Source organism: Odontesthes bonariensis, chromosome 5 (genome assembly GCF_027942865.1).
Source record: "Odontesthes bonariensis isolate fOdoBon6 chromosome 5, fOdoBon6.hap1, whole genome shotgun sequence".
NCBI lineage: Eukaryota > Metazoa > Chordata > Actinopteri > Atheriniformes > Atherinopsidae > Odontesthes > Odontesthes bonariensis.
Genome location: NC_134510.1, coordinates 28,811,756 through 28,834,297, shown reverse-complemented (window position 1 = coordinate 28,834,297; position 22,542 = coordinate 28,811,756). Strand labels below are relative to the sequence as shown.

General features: G+C 40.1%; 1 protein-coding gene across 3 annotated transcripts; it reads left to right on the top strand.

Moving 5' to 3' along the window:
• The first annotated feature begins 3 nt into the window (after positions 1-3).
• inpp5b (inositol polyphosphate-5-phosphatase B) lies at positions 4-22,452 on the top strand. 3 transcript variants are annotated; one of them, XM_075465998.1, is made up of 23 exons: positions 4-309; positions 977-1,056; positions 1,186-1,283; positions 1,453-1,482; positions 1,582-1,692; positions 2,247-2,390; positions 6,811-6,904; positions 8,464-8,619; positions 11,553-11,654; positions 11,953-12,067; positions 12,785-12,901; positions 13,796-13,983; positions 14,290-14,401; positions 14,504-14,613; positions 16,517-16,652; positions 16,919-17,029; positions 17,270-17,435; positions 18,464-18,699; positions 18,781-18,888; positions 20,140-20,224; positions 21,334-21,461; positions 21,615-21,726; positions 21,995-22,452. In XM_075465998.1, the coding sequence occupies exons 1-23, from the start codon at positions 253-255 to the stop codon at positions 22,102-22,104; spliced, it is 2,706 nt and encodes a 901-aa protein (XP_075322113.1). In that variant the 5' UTR covers positions 4-252; the 3' UTR covers positions 22,105-22,452. The 3 variants fall into 3 exon arrangements, with proteins under 3 accessions (XP_075322113.1, XP_075322112.1, XP_075322114.1); XM_075465997.1 differs by having other exon boundaries at positions 18,464-18,888; XM_075465999.1 differs by lacking the exons at positions 4-309; positions 977-1,056; positions 1,186-1,283; ... (1 more) ...; positions 1,582-1,692; positions 2,247-2,390 and adding an exon at positions 3,029-3,163 and having other exon boundaries at positions 18,464-18,888.
• Positions 22,453-22,542: the final 90 nt, after the last annotated feature.

The window sequence follows — 22,542 nt, the reverse complement described above, 5'->3', positions numbered from 1 at the left end:
GAGCTTTACTGAGTCAGCGCATAGCAGTGCGTGGCAAACTGGGTCGGTCGTCTGGAGCAGGAGTTGGCGACGGATAAAACATCTGGATCCAAAGGGGTATGATGTCGGATCACGCAGAGACGCTGCACAGTCTCTACTCCTGTCGCCTACGTTGTGTTCCTCTCAGAGAAAAATAACTGGACCAGTCGAAACAACTTCGGGGATATTCGTCTGAAGGCTGGTGCCGAAGTTGCCACTCGAACGTTCTTCACTATGGATCAGTCCGTCGCAATTCAAGAAACTTTAGAAGGGGAAGAAAACTGCACTATAGTATCCTTTGCGACTCGCGTGCGCTTATTAATTGATGGTCAAAGATTTAAAGTAAGGATTACCCACTTAAACTGGCACGACACGCTGTGCTGAGAAATCGCAGAGCCCAGGGTGAGGCCTGAAGGACTGGGCTGAGCCACCTACGTGTCTTTAGACAGAAAACAGCCACTTAACTTTGTCAGTGATTGCAATCCAGGAAAGGCGTTGACAATGCACGCAGTTTTTCAACATAAAAACAGGTTTGGTCAGTAAGTACTTCCCAAAAATAGCCTGTCGTTAATACTGCAGTAACGCATGTTATCCACAAGGTGGCAGCTTTGTTTCACCAGCTGCTGCCACCTTGTTGTTAGAGTTTTCTGATGATGTGACTTAAAAAAAAAAGATTTAAATCTTCACAATTTGAATTAAGTTGAGGTAAAAAGAGTGTAATGTTTTTAAAGTGGTATCAGGGTTTTCATACAATTTAATGTATGCCTTAGTTATCAAATCTTAACCACCATATGTAAGCAGAGCTATAAGGATGCAGGTAGTTTAAATGTATAGGCTACAGTCTTTATCATTGGCGTTACACCGCTTGCTTATCCATAAAAACGTGCCATATGTTAATGATATGCATGTAAATTGCTCAAGTAACATTTCAATTTGTTCTTAACTAAATCGTGAACATACTGTCAATTGTGACGTCCTCTTTAACGGTGTCACAGAGAGCAGACTGCTGGGACTGGTGGAGTCCGCACAAGAACATGCGTAAGTTTTACCAGCTTGGACAAACTAGCTTTAACATGCCCTTTTTGTAATATCGAATAACTTGCTTGAGTCAAAAATATTTTTTTTGTCCACCAATTGCAAGTGCTTTCTGTAAAATATTATTTGCAGAATCTTCATTTATACCCATCGAAGAATGGCCATTACAGCTGATGACGTATCACTTGAGGACATTATCCCCATTTCCCTGGACTTTGCTGTTGTTGAAGGTAAATATATTTCATATATACAATATTTTGCCTCTGCTCTGATATACAGTATGTGTATGTGCTTGTGCTTGATGCAATGTAATTATTGCATGCACTGAAAAGAAAAATGGATATCACAGTACTTTCTCTGAAGTATCTTAATACCTTTCTCCTGCTGCACTCTTTTTAGTTTCCTCACCAGAGGAACTTGTGATTGTGGGTGAGTTGCCCTCATTTCCATCACAGCTCAGTAATAATATGACTTGTAACTTATCCACCACATGAAAATAAACTTTTTTTTTTTTTTTCTAAATCATAGGTGCTGATACCAGAGTGAGAATAAACTACAAGGATGAGGAGTTGGAGCTCAGACTTCCTTTTGGGTCTCACTCACGTCTCTTTCTCAGCGAAGTCAACAAGGCGTGGAGTGGTAGGTTTGACTGTGTGTTATCCATTTACCTTACAGCTAGTCTTTAAAATTCCATGAAAGTTTATGGAAATTTTAAGGGGAAAAAAAAGATGTAATTATTTATATTTATATGAATCCTTAAATAATTTATCAGCACAGTAGCACAATCATGGACAATCATTTGTCTTGGGTTTGTTGTTAATAACTTCAGATTTTCTTTCCAGATCAAAATTGATCTTGTTTATGTGTGATTAGCACGAATGATCTGCTGTTGTGAGCATGTGGCGTTCGGTTCACAAAAAAAGTGAGACGGACAGAGAGAGGGAAGGGTTGGACAGCCAGTGTTGTCAGTGACGTGTCAAAATTTCTCCACTGACTTTCTGTTTCACACTGGAAACCATGGACAAAGACTAATATGTCCGCTGTGTTCTTTACTTTATTTGTTATATTTTTGGTGGTACTCCAAGCTAATTCACGAGGGCTTTTAACATGCTGAAGAAAACTAATGCAGAGAATAATTGAATTTGTTCTCTCATAATCTATTTCTCTTTCTATCCCTGTCTGTCTCTTTCCAGATGTTTGCAGGTCTCCCTCTGAGGTACCAAAGTTTGAGTGGATCAAGAAGTACGAGAAAGCTCCCAGAAGCCAGGAAGCTGTCAAACAAGCCCTTGCACCTCTGGCCGCTACTCCTTCGAACCACAACCAGGACCAGAAAACAGGTTTGTCATCTCTTCTCTGTTTGTAAAAGCTCACAGCCAACATCTCCTGTGTCCTGTAAAAGTCACTAAATTGGGGTATGTCTCCCAGTATAAGTGCTATTAATGACACGACACACTTTTCTTTTAGTGTCTTGTGTTAGCTGGTTTTGGTATCAAAGCATTGCGTCATAAAGCTGTGCAATTTTGCAAATACCACTTCCTTTTGGAACCGTCTCAACCTGCACACGAGTTTTAACTTGAAAACTTGAAAGCTATCAATCTGTCAATCCTTTCCGTGTCCGGGCCGGGTGAGGTTTCCCGTGTTGTGTCAAATTAAGCCGCAGGTGCAGGTGTAGTGCATAACAATTGACCTAAATCCCCTTCAAGTGACCCTGTAACCCATGGCAATAAGCTATAGGTAAGTAAGACAGTGTACAAATGTTGTAAAATCAAATCTTTAACATGCAAATTTGCAGCATCATTGTGCATAGACTGCATGAGACATTGCTGGTCATGTTTGGTTCACAAGTCTCAGAGGAACACATAAACGAACAATTTTTTTTTTCTTCTTGAATTGCGCGGGTTTAACTTCCTCTTGTAGTTTAAATTGAACGAAGTATTTCCGGTGGCATCTTCTGCAGATTGTTTAGCGTCCTGTCTCTGCAGCAGGAGAGTGTGAACTCCTCCTACTATCACGTTAGCATGGGAAGGTCTGAAACACACTGGACATTGATCTTCTGCACAGAATGCGTGCGAGCGCTACATGGAGATGTCTAGGGTGATGAAAGACTCTGGTATGAAAATGGCTCCGAAAGCTTCATTTGTTGATTTTTGACTTGGCGAAAGAGACGCAGGGCGAACAGTCAGCCAACTGAGATTGGCTAGCTTAGCTAATGCTAACGAGTAGTAATTCTAAAGGGCTGTGTTAGCCAAAAGCTAAACGGCTATTCGAGACTCGTCAGACGGAACTGTTTCCGTCTTGTAGCAGCGCTAAAGTTATCAAGAATCGATCTAACAGTTACATTAATAATAAGTCACTGCGAACTTGTAGTGGATAGTTAGAAAAAAACAGCTAATGCTAGCACTGTAAGTGATGTCGCTTAGTGATACACCTGTTGTGTTTAGTGTTGCAATAACGTATCTTAGTGACACAATTGTGTCATTCATTGGGACATTTGGCTCTTTGTCGGTGTGCTGTTTCATTTGGCTGTTTCCAGGGAAGCCATAGCTTAAATCAGTTTTCAGTAAACTTTCTTCCGACCGCCTCCCGGTGAGATAAAGTTGCTTACTGCCTGATTTACCCTTTATTCAAAGCCTGGCCTCAATTCGGCTCCGAAAGGTTCGAGCCTGTTGTGTGTTTTGTTTAGGAAAGATTAAGTTGTAGACGATGTAATTAAATGTTCACAGTTGAGAACATAAAAAGAAATAGGCCAAATCGTTGAATTAATTATTTAGCTTTTATATAGGCTGGGATTGCGGAGGGAAGTTGTGCCATGTTGAACTTTGTGTAGTTGTAGTGAAATAGGCGCTACAGTTTTAATACGGAAGCGTCTGAGATCTGAAAAAACAGATTAGCATTTATGCTGATTGATGATAAAACTGCAGATAAAGACTCGTAGGCGTGTAAAAATGCAGCGAGCAACGCTTCACCCAACTCTCGTCTCGGTGCTTGAAAGTTTTACTTGAGCTTTTTGGCTGCTTATCAATGCTACAACATGTATACAGTAAGTCATATAATAAGGGAGCTACTCACACAGTGGAACCTCATTCAGATAGTGTTTGTGAAAATGCAGTTAGCTTAGCAGGAGGGAATTTGGTCGTACTAAAAACTATTGCATTTATTTGAGTGTTGATTAATGGATGCATTTATCAGAACATGTATGACTGCAGTTTGTGCATGTGAAACAAGCTCGTTTGAATCCTTGTTGAGTAGATTCGATATATTTTTGGAGCTTCTGGCACCTGATTGAGATTGAATCCATCCACACCCAGATGGATCAGCTTTTATCAGCTTTGTCCTTACACCCCATTGGCTGATACTTATGTCTGTCTTAATTCAATTCGGATAACTCAGTTTGACTGCAGCTTGTGGGTCGTCTGTGTGCCCTCGTCAGTTTTAGCACTCTTAAAGTAACTCCAAAGGTAATTTCACAGTTTGCTGTTGAAAGTTCCCAGATCCTTCCATGTGGTGTGAAATTTTGCCTTTACTTGGCTTGATGTTTTCTGTTTTTTTTTAAATATAACAAACCATGCAACTATTTCTCACATCTTGACCTTTTTTCAGGGTTTGGTACACGCGGCACAACCCATTTCCTTTATCAAATCAGGGTGGTGAGCACATTTCCTTCGTAAAACAAAGAAGCAGCAAAGATAATACTGCCTGCCTGCAACAATAATGATAACGGTGTTTGACTTTTTGTTTATTCATTTATATATTCACAGAAAACGCAGAGGTGTCAAAAATCATACTATTCCAAGAACAGAAATTGGGCTGCTGCGATTGGAACTATGTCCATTTGCCCCTTTTAATTTGGTCGATTATTAAGATTTTTCCTGAAATATTTTCCTGAAATTCATTAAAGTTCACTTTAAAACTGCCTCAGTGGCATGCAACTTGAGGATGAGCAGATTTAAGAATAAAAACTTGTGTTTTTTATGATAAACATTTATGTTTAAAAAGAATGAAATTATGACATTTTACAGTCAAAAGCCCTTTTTCCATCAACGACATGATTCGCTTTAATTTGATGCGCATCAAGAAGTTAGTGCGATACATGTGATGGAAAAACGGTTAAATCGCTAGAACGCCTGTTTTGTCGCATTAAATCAATTTGCTCGAAATAGGTGGTTCAGGGCTAAGTTGTATCGCTACAGAAGCGATGGAAAAGGTTAATGCGATTCAGACTAGCCACGCATGCGCAGATGGTATTGGTAAAGCGCGAGGATTCGAATGTTGTTGTTGAGCCGCTCAGCAGCCCCATTTCACCTATCCTGTCGGTATCAAAACAGCAGCAACAACTAGTAACAACAATGTCCGATGATAAAAGAAACAACTGGTCGAGAGCAGAGACTCTGCTTTTTTTAAACACAATTCGGGAGGTCCTGAAGCAGCATAATTAATTCTCACCTCGCTCTCACCCTCCTTCTTAAATTTCTGACGGCTATAAGCTGACATAGCAGCACTAGCAGCATGTTTAGTCCTATCCTACGGTCCATAACTCTAAATAAGTAACTAGCCTAATAAATAAAACGAAAGCCGGTGGTGAAAAGGTACGTAGCCTTGAAAGTTATAGCAACTGTTATAACAGGAGGCTGACAATAACAGTGCGAGCAATTAAACTCCCGCTACCGAGCATTCTAATTCGCTACAATTCGCCACTTTTGTAATGGAAAATCATCTGGTCGAGTCAGAATAATGCGCATCAGCACGTTCCGGTGATGTCATTTTATTTCGCTAGAATCGTCCTGTTTGATGGAAAACCAACCGAACGCATCTTATATCGCAACAAAGTAATGCGATATAACTTTTAATTCGCTACAGAATCTGATGGAAAAAGGGCTACACTGGGATTAGCATCACTGTGACATTATGCTCTGAAAAAGCACCCTCATGATATTTAGTCACTGTCGTATATGTATTGTGTCCTCATTTCACACACTGACATTTGTGAAATGAGGACACATTTTGACACAACTCAAAATGGTGATCGGATGGATGCATTCCAGTGTGGCGGTGTGTAGCCTATTTGTATGTGCTAACCTTTGGAGTCAGACAAAGGAGAAAAGAAACCCACTGCAGACTGTCATCTGATTTTAATAGAGTTAGATTGGGTTCTAGTTTTCCACTTAGAAGTCACATTGTGTTCTTTAAAGAAATCCTCTTCTGGGTCATTATGCTGTGGTGGTGGTCAGGTGCAGTCTTGATGTAGCCTGCTGTAGCGTTGTAGAGTTTAATTTCCTTCTCGTAGAATTCAGCTTTCCCTTTCAGCGGAGCCAGCTGTGTTCCCTGCCAAGCTGCCGGGACAGGGCTCATGCTGTCTCATACTTCAGTCAGCCATTAAATCCACCTACTTAGAATGCAATAACTGTAACGAACTGTGAAAGTCAACCTCACTCGATTGAACAACTGAGCCCTGACTTTATATTGTTTAGATTGACTTGTTTGTTTTTAGTCTTGACAATAATTTCCTTCAGTTTACTCCCAAAAGTAGATATTGTGCAGCTTAAATATTGGTTTACTAAACAATGGATTTGTTCTCAGTGAAGTGATTTTATTTTTTTTATTTTTTATTTTTTCTCCCAAGAGCGTTCAATATGCAAAGCACATTTTTAGTAGCTGAAAAACACTTTACAGGGTTAACTGGCAACCTGTAAACAAGCTTTCTGTGACCTGGAATCCTGATATTGATATTTGTGTTTCATCTCATTTGCTCTTCCACAGCAGACAAATCATCTGACAAAAAGGGAGCTTTAGAAAAGGAGAAAAGTTCTAACATTGACACACAGAAGTCCAAATTGCATTCCAGTCAAGAGAGGTAAGGCCCTTTTAAGTGTTGAACTCTTTGAGTGTTCTCATATTGAATGCAAGTTACTCTGAGGGCGTATTCAGACCAGGAAAGTCCGATAGTTCACTTGCTTTGGTCCGAATCTTTTTTTTTTTTCATTTTGGTGCGGTTCGCTTTCAGACTGTACATTTCAGTAAACGGACCAAAATATTTCAACAAAGCCACGCGCCCTGAAGTCGTTCGGCTATTGGTCAGAATCGACACGCGCAACACAAAGTGCTAAATTCAAAAGTGAATGTAGTCATGGACGCTTTCCGTGCCGTTATTGCTTTTAATATAATCAAAACTATATGTGGGCATCTGCCCAAACGTCCACAAGAGCACGGGTCTCCTCTTCGGCCCACGTTTGTCCCCTACTCATTTTCGGTTTAGAAATATTATTTTCGGTCTTTCGTTAGCTTTACCACAGCCGGTCTAGTAATTAGAAGAACGACGCTCTGTTCTGTTACCTAGCAGCAGACAAACGACGGATGCTCCCGAGGTACAAAAAAGCAAAAAGTCTGGGATTAGGTCCAGGTCTGCTTTCACACCTCCAAAAGATCCGCACCAGGGTTCGTTTGATCCGGACCGAGTCCGACCTTTCAGCTCGGTCTCGGTCCGCTTGTTTGGTCCGGACCAGAGTTCGGTGGTTTGTATTCAGACCATCCCAAAAGGTCCGAACCAACGAAAATCTGGTCCGTTTGGTCCGGACCAAACGAGTTAGGTGTGAATACGCCCTGAATCTAAGCTGTGCAACCAATCATAATTTATTTTCTGTTGTGATTTAAGAAACAAAAAAAAAAAGATTAACAACCTTTCCTGCACATCTGTAGGTGTGCCTGTGCACTTCCTTAAAGCCCTAACTCATTCCCTGCCAGGCCTTGCACTGGGACAGACCCATGTGTTATCGCTGCTCAAAGCCAAACTCTTAATCTCTTCAAAGTTGCATGAAACTGATCACAAAGGGGTAAAAGAGGAGCCATGACTTAAGAATCCGTACTAGCAGCACATGAAGCTTTTAAGCAAACATTAGGTGTATGAAGTCCAAAAGATAAGTTGGATTCTTAGATATTTGTGTTCAGTTATTTAACCTGGAAGCTTCTTGGAATGGAGGCTTAGTATGAAGATGGTGTTTGGTTACATTTTATTCCCGGAAGACTACTCTAGCTGAGCATATTGCATTTCTTTGACACCCTTTTCTATATTGACAGCATGGACATAAAACTTCACTGCATAGCTCTAAGCTGTTGTCAGTACAGTGTTTAAATGCACAGAAGGCTGTTTGAATAGAGCACTGCATTATGCCTCTGCTGATGTCTATGCCAGAAATGTTATTTCTAGCTTATACAAGTATAGCCTCTTGAAATTAGTTAAGGGTCTTTCCTAAGTTCTAAGCAGAAAATGTAGACCACACAAGTATGTATGATCACTCTAACACTTGTGTTTTGTAAAATCCCACCTGTATGACAGAATGCTTCTTTCCTGGTCTTTCTCCACTCATTGCTAACCATTTCATCCCATTGTATGGTGTGCCGTCCGGGCATCTCTAGTCGGGAAGACCGGGATGACCTTGTGCGCTCATCCAGTCACACCACATCAAACAAAGCTCAAATATTGGCCATGCCACAGTTCGGCCTCCGTGACAACCTCATCAAGTGTGAGCTGCTGAAAAATGAGGACTCTTACACTTATCTGGAGCACTTCAGGTATGATACTCGCAGATCTGTGCTGTGCTGGTTTAGATCTGAAAATGTTATGTCTTGGCTGTCTGGTTTGGGCTGCTGTATAGGTCCTTTTAATTATCTAACTGAATAACTGTAAAGGAGTGTTTATTTGTTGAAGCAAGAAAACTTAAATAGTTAATCTTTACCACAACATTTTTGCAATTGAAACTTGCTTTAAGTTTCATACTCCTGCTTTGTGACTTCAGCTCTGCACAAAAACTCAAATTTAGGAGAAGAGTCGGAATATTTTTACAGTTATGTTGAACTATATTTTGTTGGCCGGTTAAAGGCGGGGTAGGGGATCTTTTTCTGGAACATTTTTTTACATATTGCTTGAAATACTCTTCACACCCCCATTGCAACCAATTAATTAAAAGTTTTGACACAAATATGAAAAGTTTTAGTGGCCTCTAGAACGTACAATCTAGGAAAAACACTATCCAATCATTGTGAACGGACCGTTCACAATGATTGGATTCTGATGCCGTCTATCAAACTGCAATCTGCTCCTCCCTCCCCCTCCTTCCCCCTGTGCGCGTACCCTGCTCCGTGAACGTCCAGAAGCTTGGCAGGAAGCTAAACTAGAGCCAGCTTGGCTAGCACCTAGCATTATTAAACGTATAGTTAGCATAAACCAAATACTAAATACTAAATACGGCAACGATCGATGCTTGCTGTCAGAACAGCGCTCGTGCACCTTCGTGCTCGTGCGCGTTCATGTACTCTAGAGGCGTGCCTTCGAGGGGAAAAGTAAAGAAAAGGGTTGGGACTTTTTACCTGTGTATTTTCAAAATGCAGCTTCGCTGGACTCAAAATCCAGGATCTCCTACCCTACCTTTAAAACTCAGAAATAGTCTCTAAAGTTTCCGTGTGAGCGTGAACAGTGTGCTCCTGCAGTGTTGCTGTGTGCACAGCTTCGATCTCAGTGTTATGTAAAAAGAATGAGTCAACATCTGTGGGTTTTATTGCTGTGTACCAAACTGAACGCTGCTATCTTAGATACACGGTGTGATAAAAAAGACAGTTTGTCTGTCAAGCAGGTTTTGTTTCTGTAAAGAGAGGATGACTAAAAACACATGACTTTAAAAAACATAAAAACTATTCTATTCTATTGATCCGTCTAACCATATAAAGAGTAAACCGAAGACAATGTACTAAAGGCTTAGGTTATCAAAATAGATCATCTATAATATATGCCAAAATTGTAAAAGAAATGATGCGATCCATAGTTTGAACTTTCATATGGAAAAATAATGCTATTTAACATACTGATAAGAAAAGACTGTAATGTGCTTGGATGCATCTGCCTGAATATTCATGCTGATACAAAGATTGTTTGACATGAATACTGTTTTCTCTCTGTGGGTAATTGAGGCCAGGGCCATCCGGATAGAAAGTGTTGCACAGTTCATCAGCACAAAAGCAGCTCAATGCTGCCCCATCGGAAAGTGCATGTGCAAAAAAACGTATGAGCTTGAAGGTCAGATATATGTTATATTGAATAGAAGGAAGCCATATTTCAATCTGAACCTGCAGAATAAGTCTCAGTGGGGATGTGAACGACGAGGGCTTGCCTCTCTCAAAATGTCTCACAATTGATGTGCCCTTCAGCGACCCACTATTGTCACAGTGAGTCTGCTCTGTGGTCAACAGATCATTTGTTCTTATTCTCTATAATGTCTTTGTACTGCAAGCAGTTTGAAGAACGTAACTCATTGCATAACGACTTTCTTTCACTGATCAGGATTTCTCTTTCACTGCCACTTCAGTTTCACTGCTAAATTTTCACTCGGCATGTTTAGCAGTTGGGTGCTGAATCACTCCTACATGTACATTTTCAACATCACTCAAACTGGCCTGGGTGAACTGCACGTGCTCCAAAGTTGCGTTTTTTTATTAATTAGGTCTTTTTAAAAAAAAAAAATTTTTTTAAATTTGACTGTAAAATGTAAACGTATGTTAATGCAGCGGATTTTCAATTAAGCCTCTTTCTCTCACACGTTGCGCCTTATCAGCACAGAGAAGACATCCTCATTAACCCGCTGCTGTTCCTTCCTCATAATTCACACATGCCAAACATAAGGGTATCACTGTCACAAAAGAGGCTGAACGCATATTTTTCTGTTTCTTTTGTCACATGGTCACATGCGTAAGAGATTGTAATAAATCAGCTCATTGGGACAAGACATTAACTCACCGTCACTTGAATTATTTCCAGAGTGTAACTCTTTTTTAATAACAGCTGTTACATTCAGCTGCATGTAACCATGCAGCTGCTTTTATATAAAGTCTTTTGGGTTAAGATATAAAGGGTCTAAATTATCACTTATTTTTATCTTCTATACCAATATATTATCCTGATCCTGGGGTGAAATGCCTCGCATTACCTTAAAAAAAACAGTTGCTTTGTCACTGTGCTCCTCCTGACAGAAGTGTCATCACGCTGCCAATAACACTTGACCCACTGTCGCTGATGGTCTGCTAATATCAGTGTGAAGCAAGCAGCAGTGTGACGCTAATGAGACCTGTTGTAGTCAAGCCAAAGGAAGAGGCACGTCACAAGTGTCAGAACAATGTCACGTCGTTCTTTAATACAGCCACCATGCATCAGTGAACTGTGCAGACAGAAGCCCACTGTAACAAAGTGCCATAGCTACTTGCCTCACTGGTTGTCCGTCCATATTTGTGGAGTTGTTTGAAATTGCTTTAATGTATATAGCACATCAAGTACATTTTGGAGATATGATTAAACCACCGTGCTGCAGTTCCGCTGATTTTTATTTTTATTATTTCACTGTTTGTCTTCCAAGATGGAGACGATGGTTTTGCTCTCGTCCCTCGGGTTTAGCAGGATCAACTTTAGTTAGATTTTTCTCCTTTGTGCACACTTTTCATCTCTCCTTGTCCTGTTTCAGCTTTTTTCTTGGCACGTACAACGTGAATGGACAGGTGCCAAAGGAAAGCCTCCATCCTTGGCTGAGCTGCAATCTAAACCCTCCTGACATATACTGCGTGGGGTAAGTCATATTCAGCCTGCAATTCTCTGCCTAATCCCATTACAGAGACAGACATGAACCGCTCATAACTCTGACAGAGGCATGCAGCCATTGAACCAGTTTTAAGTAAAAAAAATAATAAATTAAAAAAACATGCCCACCCACAGACTTAAGCTATGCATGCTCATTAATCCTGCCTACGTTTCATTTTGCTGCTTTGGTGTACAGGAGTGAAGAAGTTTACTGAATACCACAGCAGTTTTTGGAAGAAGTAAAGTCTAACTCGTTAAGTTTTTACTAAGTTTGCCCAACTTTATAGTTTTCAGGAGCTTGACCTCAGCAAAGAAGCTTTCTTCTTCAGTGACACCCCTAAAGAGCTGGAATGGACAAAGGCTGTGTCCGATGGTTTGCATCCAGACGCCAAGTATGCCTTAGTAAGGAGGTCTCTTTTTCTCTAATCCTATTTTAATTCATAACCGCATGTTGTCCGTCTTAATGGGTGGCTCCATTTAAGTTGGGAGGCAGTGGCAGCTTTAGCTTTTGCCAGTTACACTTTGAATTAGTTTTGAGAACAGTTATTTTTTTTTCCATGTCTGAGCTTAGTCAGACCTCATATTATTCACTTTCATCCACTTCCCTTTTCTCCGAGTGCTGACTCTTGTCTTATTAGCTTCCTCATTTTTTTTGCCTCTCTGGTTTATTCAAGTCATCTTAAGAATTTACAGGATGTGTGTCTGAGTCGAGGAGCCAGTGTAATGACACGTCATTTCTTCTTCCACACTTGACTGATCTGCTACTGACACTGTGCAGCTCAGCCAGCTGAAAAATAAATGTCTTCGTATTTATATCTAAATGTTGACTCATGTAGGATTGATGGCTATCTTTACTGAAATGTTTTGCTTCTTTCCATGCACAACAGCCTCCTAATCTTGGATGCTTATTTCTTCTTCTATTTATCTTGAGATGAGAGAAAGGATGAGACTGAATGACTTTGAATGTTCTGGTTTTTGTTACGGCAATAAAAAAAACAAACACACAAAAAAAGAGGCTGCTGCATTTGTTGTCACAAACAATCAATTAAAAGAGTTGTGGATTGCTGAATATATTTTCTTGCATCTCATATCTGTAAACTTGGCATCTGCTGTTTACAGGTGAAGTTGGTGCGTCTTGTGGGTATCATGCTGATCTTCTATGTGAAGAAAGAACATGCAGAGTTCATCTCCGATGTGGAGGCTGAGACTGTGGGCACTGGCATTATGGGAAGGATGGTGAGGACTGCTTCTACTCTGCTCTGTCATTCACAAAGGGGTTTCAGAAATGGTGTTAAGGTATCGTGTTGCACATGGCACTAATGTAGATGTGGGCAGCTGATCAGAGTTTCAGTTAAGTGGATGTTTGTGTTGGGATACCTGGATGAGAACAAAAGAAAAGCGGTTTTTGCTGATTTCTTTTCTATATTGCTTTATCAGAAATTAATAAACATGAACTTGAATTTTTTTCCAAAATGAGCTCTGCCAGCCATCAGCTTCTGAAGTTTAAATGTTGCTGGCAGTGTTGTCGCCTCCTCATAAAGTGGCTTTAGATTCCCATCATATTAGAATGCATTGATTATGGCAAACAATCGATAGTAGCTGTAAACATCAATTTTGGATTAATACAAGAAATGGAAACAACAAAGACAATAATAATAATAATTGTGCTCCTTCGGTGTCGATGCTGTTTCACTGACATAACAACTGAAGGCAGGTCACAGAGAATAAGGCCATACTATGCAATAAGGTTTGATGTATTCATGTCAATTCAGAATCTTCTGTGCTTCCTCCTTTGGACTGTTCACTTCAGTGCCTATTTATCCACGATGCATTACATCCAGCTGCTCCTGCTTCATTCCACATGCACTGTTACTCGGTTATTTTGGTCTCATATGGCCATGCTTACTTAGCAGTCCCTGCAGTTTAGTGCAGATGGCTGACCCATGACCAGTGGAGGCGCCTTGTGTGGATGCGCCAAGTTTTCTTGCAGTACTAAGAGAGTGGTTTAAAATTTGCATCGGGAATCATTCGAAACATGAAAGTGGTTTCTTTACTTTTCCTTGCAGGAGTTGACTAAAACTCTGCTAACATGATTTTCTCAACACGTTTCAATATTTTACTGATTCACAGGGAAACAAAGGTGCCGTGTCAATCCGATTTCGCTTCCACAACTCTGATATCTGCGTGGTCAACTCTCACCTTGCTGCACATGTGGAAGAATATGAAAGACGTAATCAAGACTACAAGGATATTTGCAGCCGTCTTCAGTTTCGGCAACTCGACCTTACCCAGCCTCCACTCACTATCATGAAGCACAAGTGCGTAACCATGAATGTATCGTAGTTACACTGTAGTTCAAATGGATTGAAAGGTATTTGTGTACGTATTATGATGCGGCATCAAATACATAACCTAAAGTAAGCCCTCCAGACTTAGAATTGGTTACAGTATGCATTCCTTTAATCCTAAAGGCTGTTTGCTGCCACTGTTTGTTCAAACCCACTCATGTTTCGATTTATGTACTGAATAGAATTGAAATGCATGTTATAGCTTCGTGTGACACTGGAAATCCTAATCATCTGTCATATTATTTTCTGTTTGTGTTTCTGTGCTCCCTTGATCAGTGTGATTTTATGGATTGGGGACCTTAACTACAGAATTGGCGACCTTGACGTCGACAGTGTGAAAGAGCTAATCAGCAAGAAGGACTTTGAGACATTGCACAATTATGATCAGGTGATATTGATCTCTCTTTTTTTTTTTTTTTTTTTTTTAATAGCCCAACCAATCATTTGTGTTCATGAGTGCTGATATTCATCACTTCTGTGTGGTCCTCAGCTCAAGAGGCAGATCGATGAAGAAGCTGTGTTTGTTGGCTTTGAGGAAGGAGGGATTGATTTCCAGCCCACTTACAAATATGACACCGGCTCTGATAAATGGGATACGAGGTAATCTCTAATAAAAGCTAAATAGAATACAGCGTTATTTTTAGAAGAATTTCAGTCTTCACTAATGTAATTTTATTTTTATTTTTTTAAATCAAAGTTAGAGTAGGTAGAGAAAGACATTTTTAAAACCGAAAGCAAATTGGCTCATCCAGCTCATTTTTCTTCCATCTCCTCGATTAAATATTTGTCAGAAGCTTTTTAAAGTCACAGGCATCGCTTTACTCAGCAGCTCAACTCCGTTTTATGAGAATTTACAAAAAGATAGCCTTTGTGGTCAAATTTAAGGTTGAATACTGCAGATTTAATGCAGAGGGGATATATCAGCCCATTAAAAAGACGCAGTACCATACAGTCTTTAAACAGCTTGCTTTGCCTTTACAGGTGAAACGTGTGCAAGCTTATATTGCACCAAAGGCACTTAATCAGAAGACAAACTTTAATTTGTTCCAGTGGCCTTAGTAAATTGCTTTTTCCACCCAGTTGTTTTGTTAATTAACGTTATCACCAAAGATGCGCCACAGTTCATGTGACCTTGAATTGGTGAAGCAGTGTTGTAGTATTTTGTTCACTCATGCCACCAAACAAAATATCCCTGCTGGGACAATATCATTGACCTTAACCCATTGGCGCCTAAAGCACCTGCAAAAAAGGCTGCTCAATGCCTAAGCCAGTTTTTAGAAAAGGTCCCCAATGCCTGAGGTTTTTTTTAACTAAAAACAATTTATTGAAAACATTTTTTTTCGCTGGCTGGATTGTATTACTTTTTTTAAATCAATGTTGGACATTTGGTTCATGTAGTTTTGCTTTAAGATTCAGGATAATACCCAATGCTGCTATTTATTATACTACTATTACTATACTGTTACTATACTATAACTTAATCATAATATCAGCAATAATAATGAATGATTAAAAAAAAACCCTGCAATATATCTTGCATTGTGCAGTTACACTGTATACTTCAGTGACACGACTTCTAAAACATCATAGTTGTCATACTGCAGTAATTCGCACCGGGCTCTCTTTTTTTTTTACACAAGGCCAACGCCACTCAAATAAGAATGAGAAGTCGTCAGAATGCAGCGCAAAAATAAATAATTACCTCCAGATCATGTCGAAACGATCTCGTGCCATCACTCGGGCTACATTTGTCTGATACAGCCACTTGCTCTGCCTCAATCCCGGCGAGTTGGTAGTTTGATTATTCCAAAAGTTAGGCAGAGACCGATGAAAGATTTCATCTCCTGCTTTGACACGGGGCTCCACTTGGATGGTGTGTGGCCGCGCGCCTGATCCGCATATAAGTTTGTCTGTGTCACCAACATATCCCAAACTTCATCAGTGAAAATATGCGAGAACACATCTAAAGGACTTGCATCTTCAGATATTGGCACCTTCAGCCCCGGTGTACGAGTAAACTTTTGTTGACGTCGGGTGCGAAATCCAGCGGACTGCCTCACTTCCTCTAATAAATTCTGTTGATCATTCCCTTCCAACTCCACATCACTTCCATCGCTGTCACAGTATGTCTCGTTAACCGCAGCCATTGTAGCCGAGCTGTCAAATTAGCTACAAACGCACTATTGCAGAACAGGCTAATGGAAAACACCCACCTCATGTGTATTTGAACCAATTATTGTGCATTACATGCTGCATGCGTCTTGAAAATAATGATAAATGAACAATGTTGTGCTACGCAACAACCGGCGTTAGGGACAATGTTGCGATACGCAACAACCGGCGTTAGGGACAATGTTGCGCTACGCAACAACCGGCGTTAGGGGCAATGTTGCGCTACGCAACATCCGGCGTCAATGGGTTAATAACATATGTACAAATAAGTTACGAGACGGAGATACTACTCTTGAGAATTGATGTCTGTCATTTCTTCCTCCGCATGTAGTGAAAAATGTCGCGTCCCTGCATGGTGTGACCGTATCCTGTGGAGAGGGAAGAACATCCAACAGCAGCATTACCAGAGTCATATGGCTCTGAAGACCAGTGACCATAAACCTGTCAGTTCTCTGCTCATCATCGGGGTAAAGCCTTTAGCTTTCTAACTTATTTCATCTGTGATTTGATTTAGTTTGGTTTCATTTTTTATTTTTTTAAATGATGCTCCTTCGTCTTCCTTTTTAAACGTACATAAAACCTGTGTCAGTGTATTCTGATTTGATTTCAGCTATTAATTTAATGTGAAAGAGAATTTTGTTGAGGCAGCATGATGTCACTGCAATATTTTTTGATGGCCCTTTGATGGAGCAATTTTTCTTTGCCTCTGACTCCCTCCTGTTTGTTGCCACAGATCAAGAGAATAAATGCTGAGGCCTATAAGAAGACCTTTGAAGAGATTGTTCGCAATATAGACAAAATGGAGAATGAATGTATCCCCTCTGTAACCTTGTCCAAGCGAGAGGTATAAAGTTTCTTATGCTGTTTCATCCCATCATTTATATTGTAATGTGAGCTGTAATGCCTTTTGATACACCTCCTGTGATCAATTTCCGTCTCACTGTCATTTTAATAGACTGTGTGCTAAACCATCACCACTGATGGAATGTATTGATCTTTGGCTTTGAGTCTGGTGAAGAAATTTAAAGTGTGTCACAGGACGCAACTTTTTTTCATCTTGCTTCCTGAATCTGTATTCTTCCAGTTCCACTTCAAGGATGTGAAGTACATGCAACATCAGGCGGAGACACTGACCCTCTTGAATGATGGACAGGTCCCGTGTCAGTTTGAGTTCATCCAGAAGCCGAATGAGGCCACATACTGCAAGCCGTGGCTCACAGCCAACCCTCCCAAAGGCTTTATTGCTCAGGGTGAGACACATCAACAGACACTTTTTTCTGTGTTCATTTGCCACAGACTTAACATCAGAGCTCTGCTTTTAGTCAGCTCCTTTAGCCATGATTTTGGTAATTCTTCTTTTTACGTGTTTAGAAAGATGAAATTCCATCACAGTCTCTGTAACAACAGCTTTATTGTGATGCTTCATAAATCTTCAAAGAGCACTACAGTGAACCCTCGTTTTTCGCGGGGGTTACGTTCCAAAAAGAACCCGTGATAGGCGAAATCCGTGAAGTAGAAACCTTTTTTTTTTTTTTTTACAATTATTATACAATGAAATACTCCATAATACATTGAAACCAAAGAACAAAGCCGTTTTACAGGCTCAAGCATTTGTTTAACAAATAAAAGTACTGTATAAAGGTTGTTTTTTTTTTTTTTACAAATAACTACTGTAGCCTACTGTAAAATAATCATTTTCATCATCAATACGAACTGAAGGCTTCAAATTGCGGAGATCAGCGCCGCCCCACCGCGACCCGAGTCATTGGATTAGAACGGGAGAAAATGAAAAATGATTTTGAAAAAAAATACAAAGTACAGTGGGACAAATAGTGACTCACGTGTATTTCACTGATCTTCTGACTGAGCCGCTGCATCCTGACTCCGCTCTGTAGCGTTTTTTTTCTTCTAAAGCCCGCGGTGCAGGTGTGTTTTTTCGAGAGAAGAGCTTAGTTATCGGTAGTTGTTGTCGCTCTTTTTTTCTTCTGGGCAAAAAGATTTATATATACCGACATGCCACCATCGATTATGTTTGAGAACTGTAATGAACGTGTATATTTTAAACCGCAACGTTATTGACACACAGGTAAAGTAGAAGCGGAGAGACTGTTTAGCCAATCAGAATGCAGAACACAATGCACGATGCAAATCCGTGAAGCAGCGAGACCGTGAAAGATGAACCGCGTTATAGCGAGGGTTCACTGTACCTCAGAAATTGCTTGTAGTGACCGTTCGGCCACCTTCTCTTAAAATTGTGTGCGACTCTCTCGTTCTTTAGGGGGTTCTGTGAACATTGAGCTTGAGGTTTTTGTAAACCGCTCGACAGCACCAGATCTTAATTGTGGCAAGCAGCAGATTGAAGACATTCTGGTCCTCCATCTGGAGCGGGGCAAGGACTACTTCATCTCTGTAACAGGGAACTATATACCGAGCTGCTATGGCACCTCTATTTATTCTTTGTGTCATCTGAGGGAACCCATTCAAGACATGTCGCCAGAGACCCTCCGTGAACTGGTGAGTACCTCATTGAAATCTTTTTCATTTGTTTCATTTTTCATTCAATTAAACTGCAATCTTTTTGCTCTGTTTGTTCAGGCCGATGTGTCTGGAAATGAGAATGCAGCAACCACAGAGAAGCCTCTTGACATTCCTAAAGAACTGTGGATGATGGTGGATCACTTGTTCCGCAATGCAGTTAAACAGGTATGACAATTTGATGGATATATTTCAGTTTGATCAAATCTAAAAAACATAGAAAGCACCTAATTTATACTTTGTTCGTTTTGGGTGAATAACTCTGCTCTGGGTACCCTCCTGGGCTTTTTATTCATGACGACACATAAATTGAGATGAGACAAATATTCGAACTCGGTCTGATTTTTGAGTAAAACTGCTATAACCTGCAAACGCAAAATGGCAGCAGTTTAACCCAGGAGGGAGTTGTCAGCATTAAAGTAAAATAGCTCTTGCCCCTCGGTGCTTTTGTGTGCACTTTTACAAGGACAGCCAAATAACTTATCCACTCAAATTGCCTTCATTCTTTCTGCAGCAGGTCTCTTTGTTCTTGAAGCAGCATTTTTTTATCAGGAAAAAAGTGCTCCTTTCTTTGATTTGTTCTCGTTTGATTGACTGTACTGTGTGGTGTTTTTTTGGTTGTTTTTTTTCCTCCGCATGTCACGGCTCAACTTGATAGCACTCACTTTTTGGACCAGGTATTTTGGCTTAGTTGTTTTTCACTGCAGATATTACTGCCAAGACATAGGTGTGTACCATCCTAACAGTGCAGCGTGAAACAGGACACTACACTGTTATGTGTGTGTTCATCATGTGAGTAGCAGTGAGTAGTCGACTCTGAGTACATAGGGGTTTGGCATCTTCCATTGTAAGCATAGCTCACCAAGGCTCATCTGAGAGGGCCTTGGTGAGCTATTGCCACAATGCCTGCCTGGGCAGGCATTGTGGCAATTTAGAAATACACTGACACAAAACCACTGCCTTTTTTGCTGGGAAGGGGAATTTGACAGACGCCAAAGACTTATACTTTGAAATGGATAATTGCCCCCTGGATTACATCGTAGCCGTTTTGTAGTTGTTGGTTGTACTCTTCTTGCTCAATTTTGGATCAGTTCTATACAATTGTATAATTTTGTAACCATTTATGCTTAAGAGTTTTTAAGGGTTTGAATTCTGGTTTGAAAATACAAAAATATTTCAGCATTGGAGTAACTTTGTAGAGCATCTAAATTGATTAACTCTCTAATCTCTTCTTCTTTTTTCTTTTTTTAAGTCTTGTTTCAGATCACTTAAACAACCAATCATTCCTATTAAATTAATTCAGTTTTCCTCGGTTCCTCGAGCCATAAAACAATTTATTTATTTATTTACTTTTGTCAAACTAGACCTGTGCTCTTGAAAGATTCAGTCAAAACATGCTATGCTGTCTTCTTCTTACAGGAAGATATATTTCAGCAGCCTGGGCTTCGGAGTGAATTTGGAGAAATAAGGGATTGTCTTGACACAGGGATGCCAGATTCCCTCCGTATCCTTCTGTGATAACAATTTCTAAGAATTAGTTGTTACTATGAAATATTTGAAGGTGCAAGTATGATCTGTGCATATTTTTGTTATTTTCTCATTGAACATCTGTATTAGATAAACACTGATTCATCAACCCTTTTATACTCAGTCATTCAAATACCAAAGACAGAGCTGATAGGGGTATATAATGCTATCAAATAAAAGCTGAATGCCAGTGGTTTCATTCCAGATACGGTTCACTGCAGGTATGATGGCAATCTATCTAATATGATAGTTCAGTTGGTTTTGATTGAGGCCCTGGAATTTTAAGGCTTGTGTATACTTCGCAGCAGTGTGTCGCAGTGAGCTTGTCGCAGACACGACACAGTTATTTTTGATTTATGCCTTGAAGCGCTGTCTGCGCTATGTTAATCCCACGCCACAACGCAAGAGGGACAATCACGAACAAGCTAGGATTGTGGGTGTTACGGTTACGGAGGTCATTCAACAACAATGGCGACTGGACGAATGCGCACTTTGATTGAGATGCAGCTGATCGATCTAGAAATAGAAGAAATATTGCTACTACTGGAGCTGGCAAAGAGGGAAAGAATCGTCACGGTTAGCACGGTTAAGGCTGATTTATGCTTCAGACGCAAAGCCTCTGACGCTCGGACGCAGAGCCCCCGAAGTTCTCGTCACCGCCCACCGAAATTCTCGCGAGGGGAAACTGCTGTGCGTCCCGAGAAATTCCAGACCGAGGTTGCAGAACCATAACATGAAAAGTGGTTCGCGACCAGAGCAAAGCAACACGTCAAGACGATAGACGCAGAACTATAATCCGCCCTTTAGCGTCAGCCGGTTAGCAAACCGGAAATACGCATAGTGTAGAGCGGATGTAGAGTTGACCAATCAGAGGCCTCCTTTCTCTCCTCCCTGCGGCGATGTCTGCGGTGAGTACAATTTTGAGGAGGTGCACCAGAGTGTCTGCGTAGGGGGGGGGGGCATGTCTGCGTTAACTGCGACACACACGCAGATGACCTGGTTTCCGAGTATAAATCAGGCTTTACTGTATATCACCTCCACATCGTGTACAAGCATTAGAACCCTTGACCCTGTGTTGACTTGCAGCGGGCAGTAACCACTCTGTGGCGGAGGCCTTGCTTCTCTTTTTAGATGCCCTCCCAGAGCCTGTTGTTCCTTGCTCTTTTTACCAGCAGTGCCTAGAATGCTGCTCCAATGCCAGCCAGTGTGAGAAAGTAAGTGAAACAGCCAGCAGACATTTCCAATTCTATTTGGAGACGTTTTAAATTGTGAAATATTATATATATTTATTTATTTATATATATATATATATATATATATATATTTTTTTTTTTTTTTTTTGTCATTTTTATGTCGTCTGTCCTTAGGTCGTTTCCACGCTACCTCAGTGCCATAAAAACGTGTTTAACTATTTAGCTGCCTTTCTTCGTGAGCTCTTGAAGAATTCTGCTAGCAATCGATTAGATGTTGGCATCTTGGGTAAGAAAAGGAAGAAAATTGCTCTTTTATAAAGAGAATCCTTCAATGTATAAATGTTTTTGATGTGAAGTAAGCAATGGCAACAAAATGAACAACTTATTGAAAATTCCTTGTTTTTCTTGTTTCTTGTCACGTTTCTCAAAATGTACCTTAAATGTAGTTCTGTTCATTAGCACAACCTTAGAACCAAATAAAAACTGTCTCCTTGGTACACTGTTTGACATCAAACTACTATTCTGTAGGAATAATTCATTTTCTTTATGCATAGCCACCATTTTCGCCTCCTTGCTCCTGAGATCACCTAAGAAGCAGGATCTTGCCGAGAAGAGAAAGACTCAGGAGTTCTTTCAGCACTTCCTGACCCAAGGCTCCTCCTAGAAGGAGGTTTCTTCCTCTTTGCTGAAGCTGAACACTAAAAATCTATTATGTCCAGTATTTGAAATAAACTGTAAAGATTTGTTATATTCCCAGATGGCTCTTTGTGTAGGTAAATAATGTAATGACAAAAAGACATTGTTATTGTATGATAATAGTTTCAAAACAATTCTTGTTTTCTATTGATGCACATTTTATTGTATGTCGTTGATCATCTGTGGAAAACTAACAGTTTTTTTTTTTTTTTTTTTTTTTTGTATGTATATTTTATTTAAAAGAATAATTTGTATTTTAATGCCCCTGATCTCAACGTCATATTGTTTTTATATTAAAAAAAAAACCCATTGGAAACCATGTGTCAGTGGAGATTATTTAATACTTTATTTAATTTATTTTTATTTAATTATTTATATTATTTAAACTAAATGGTCCAATTCACAA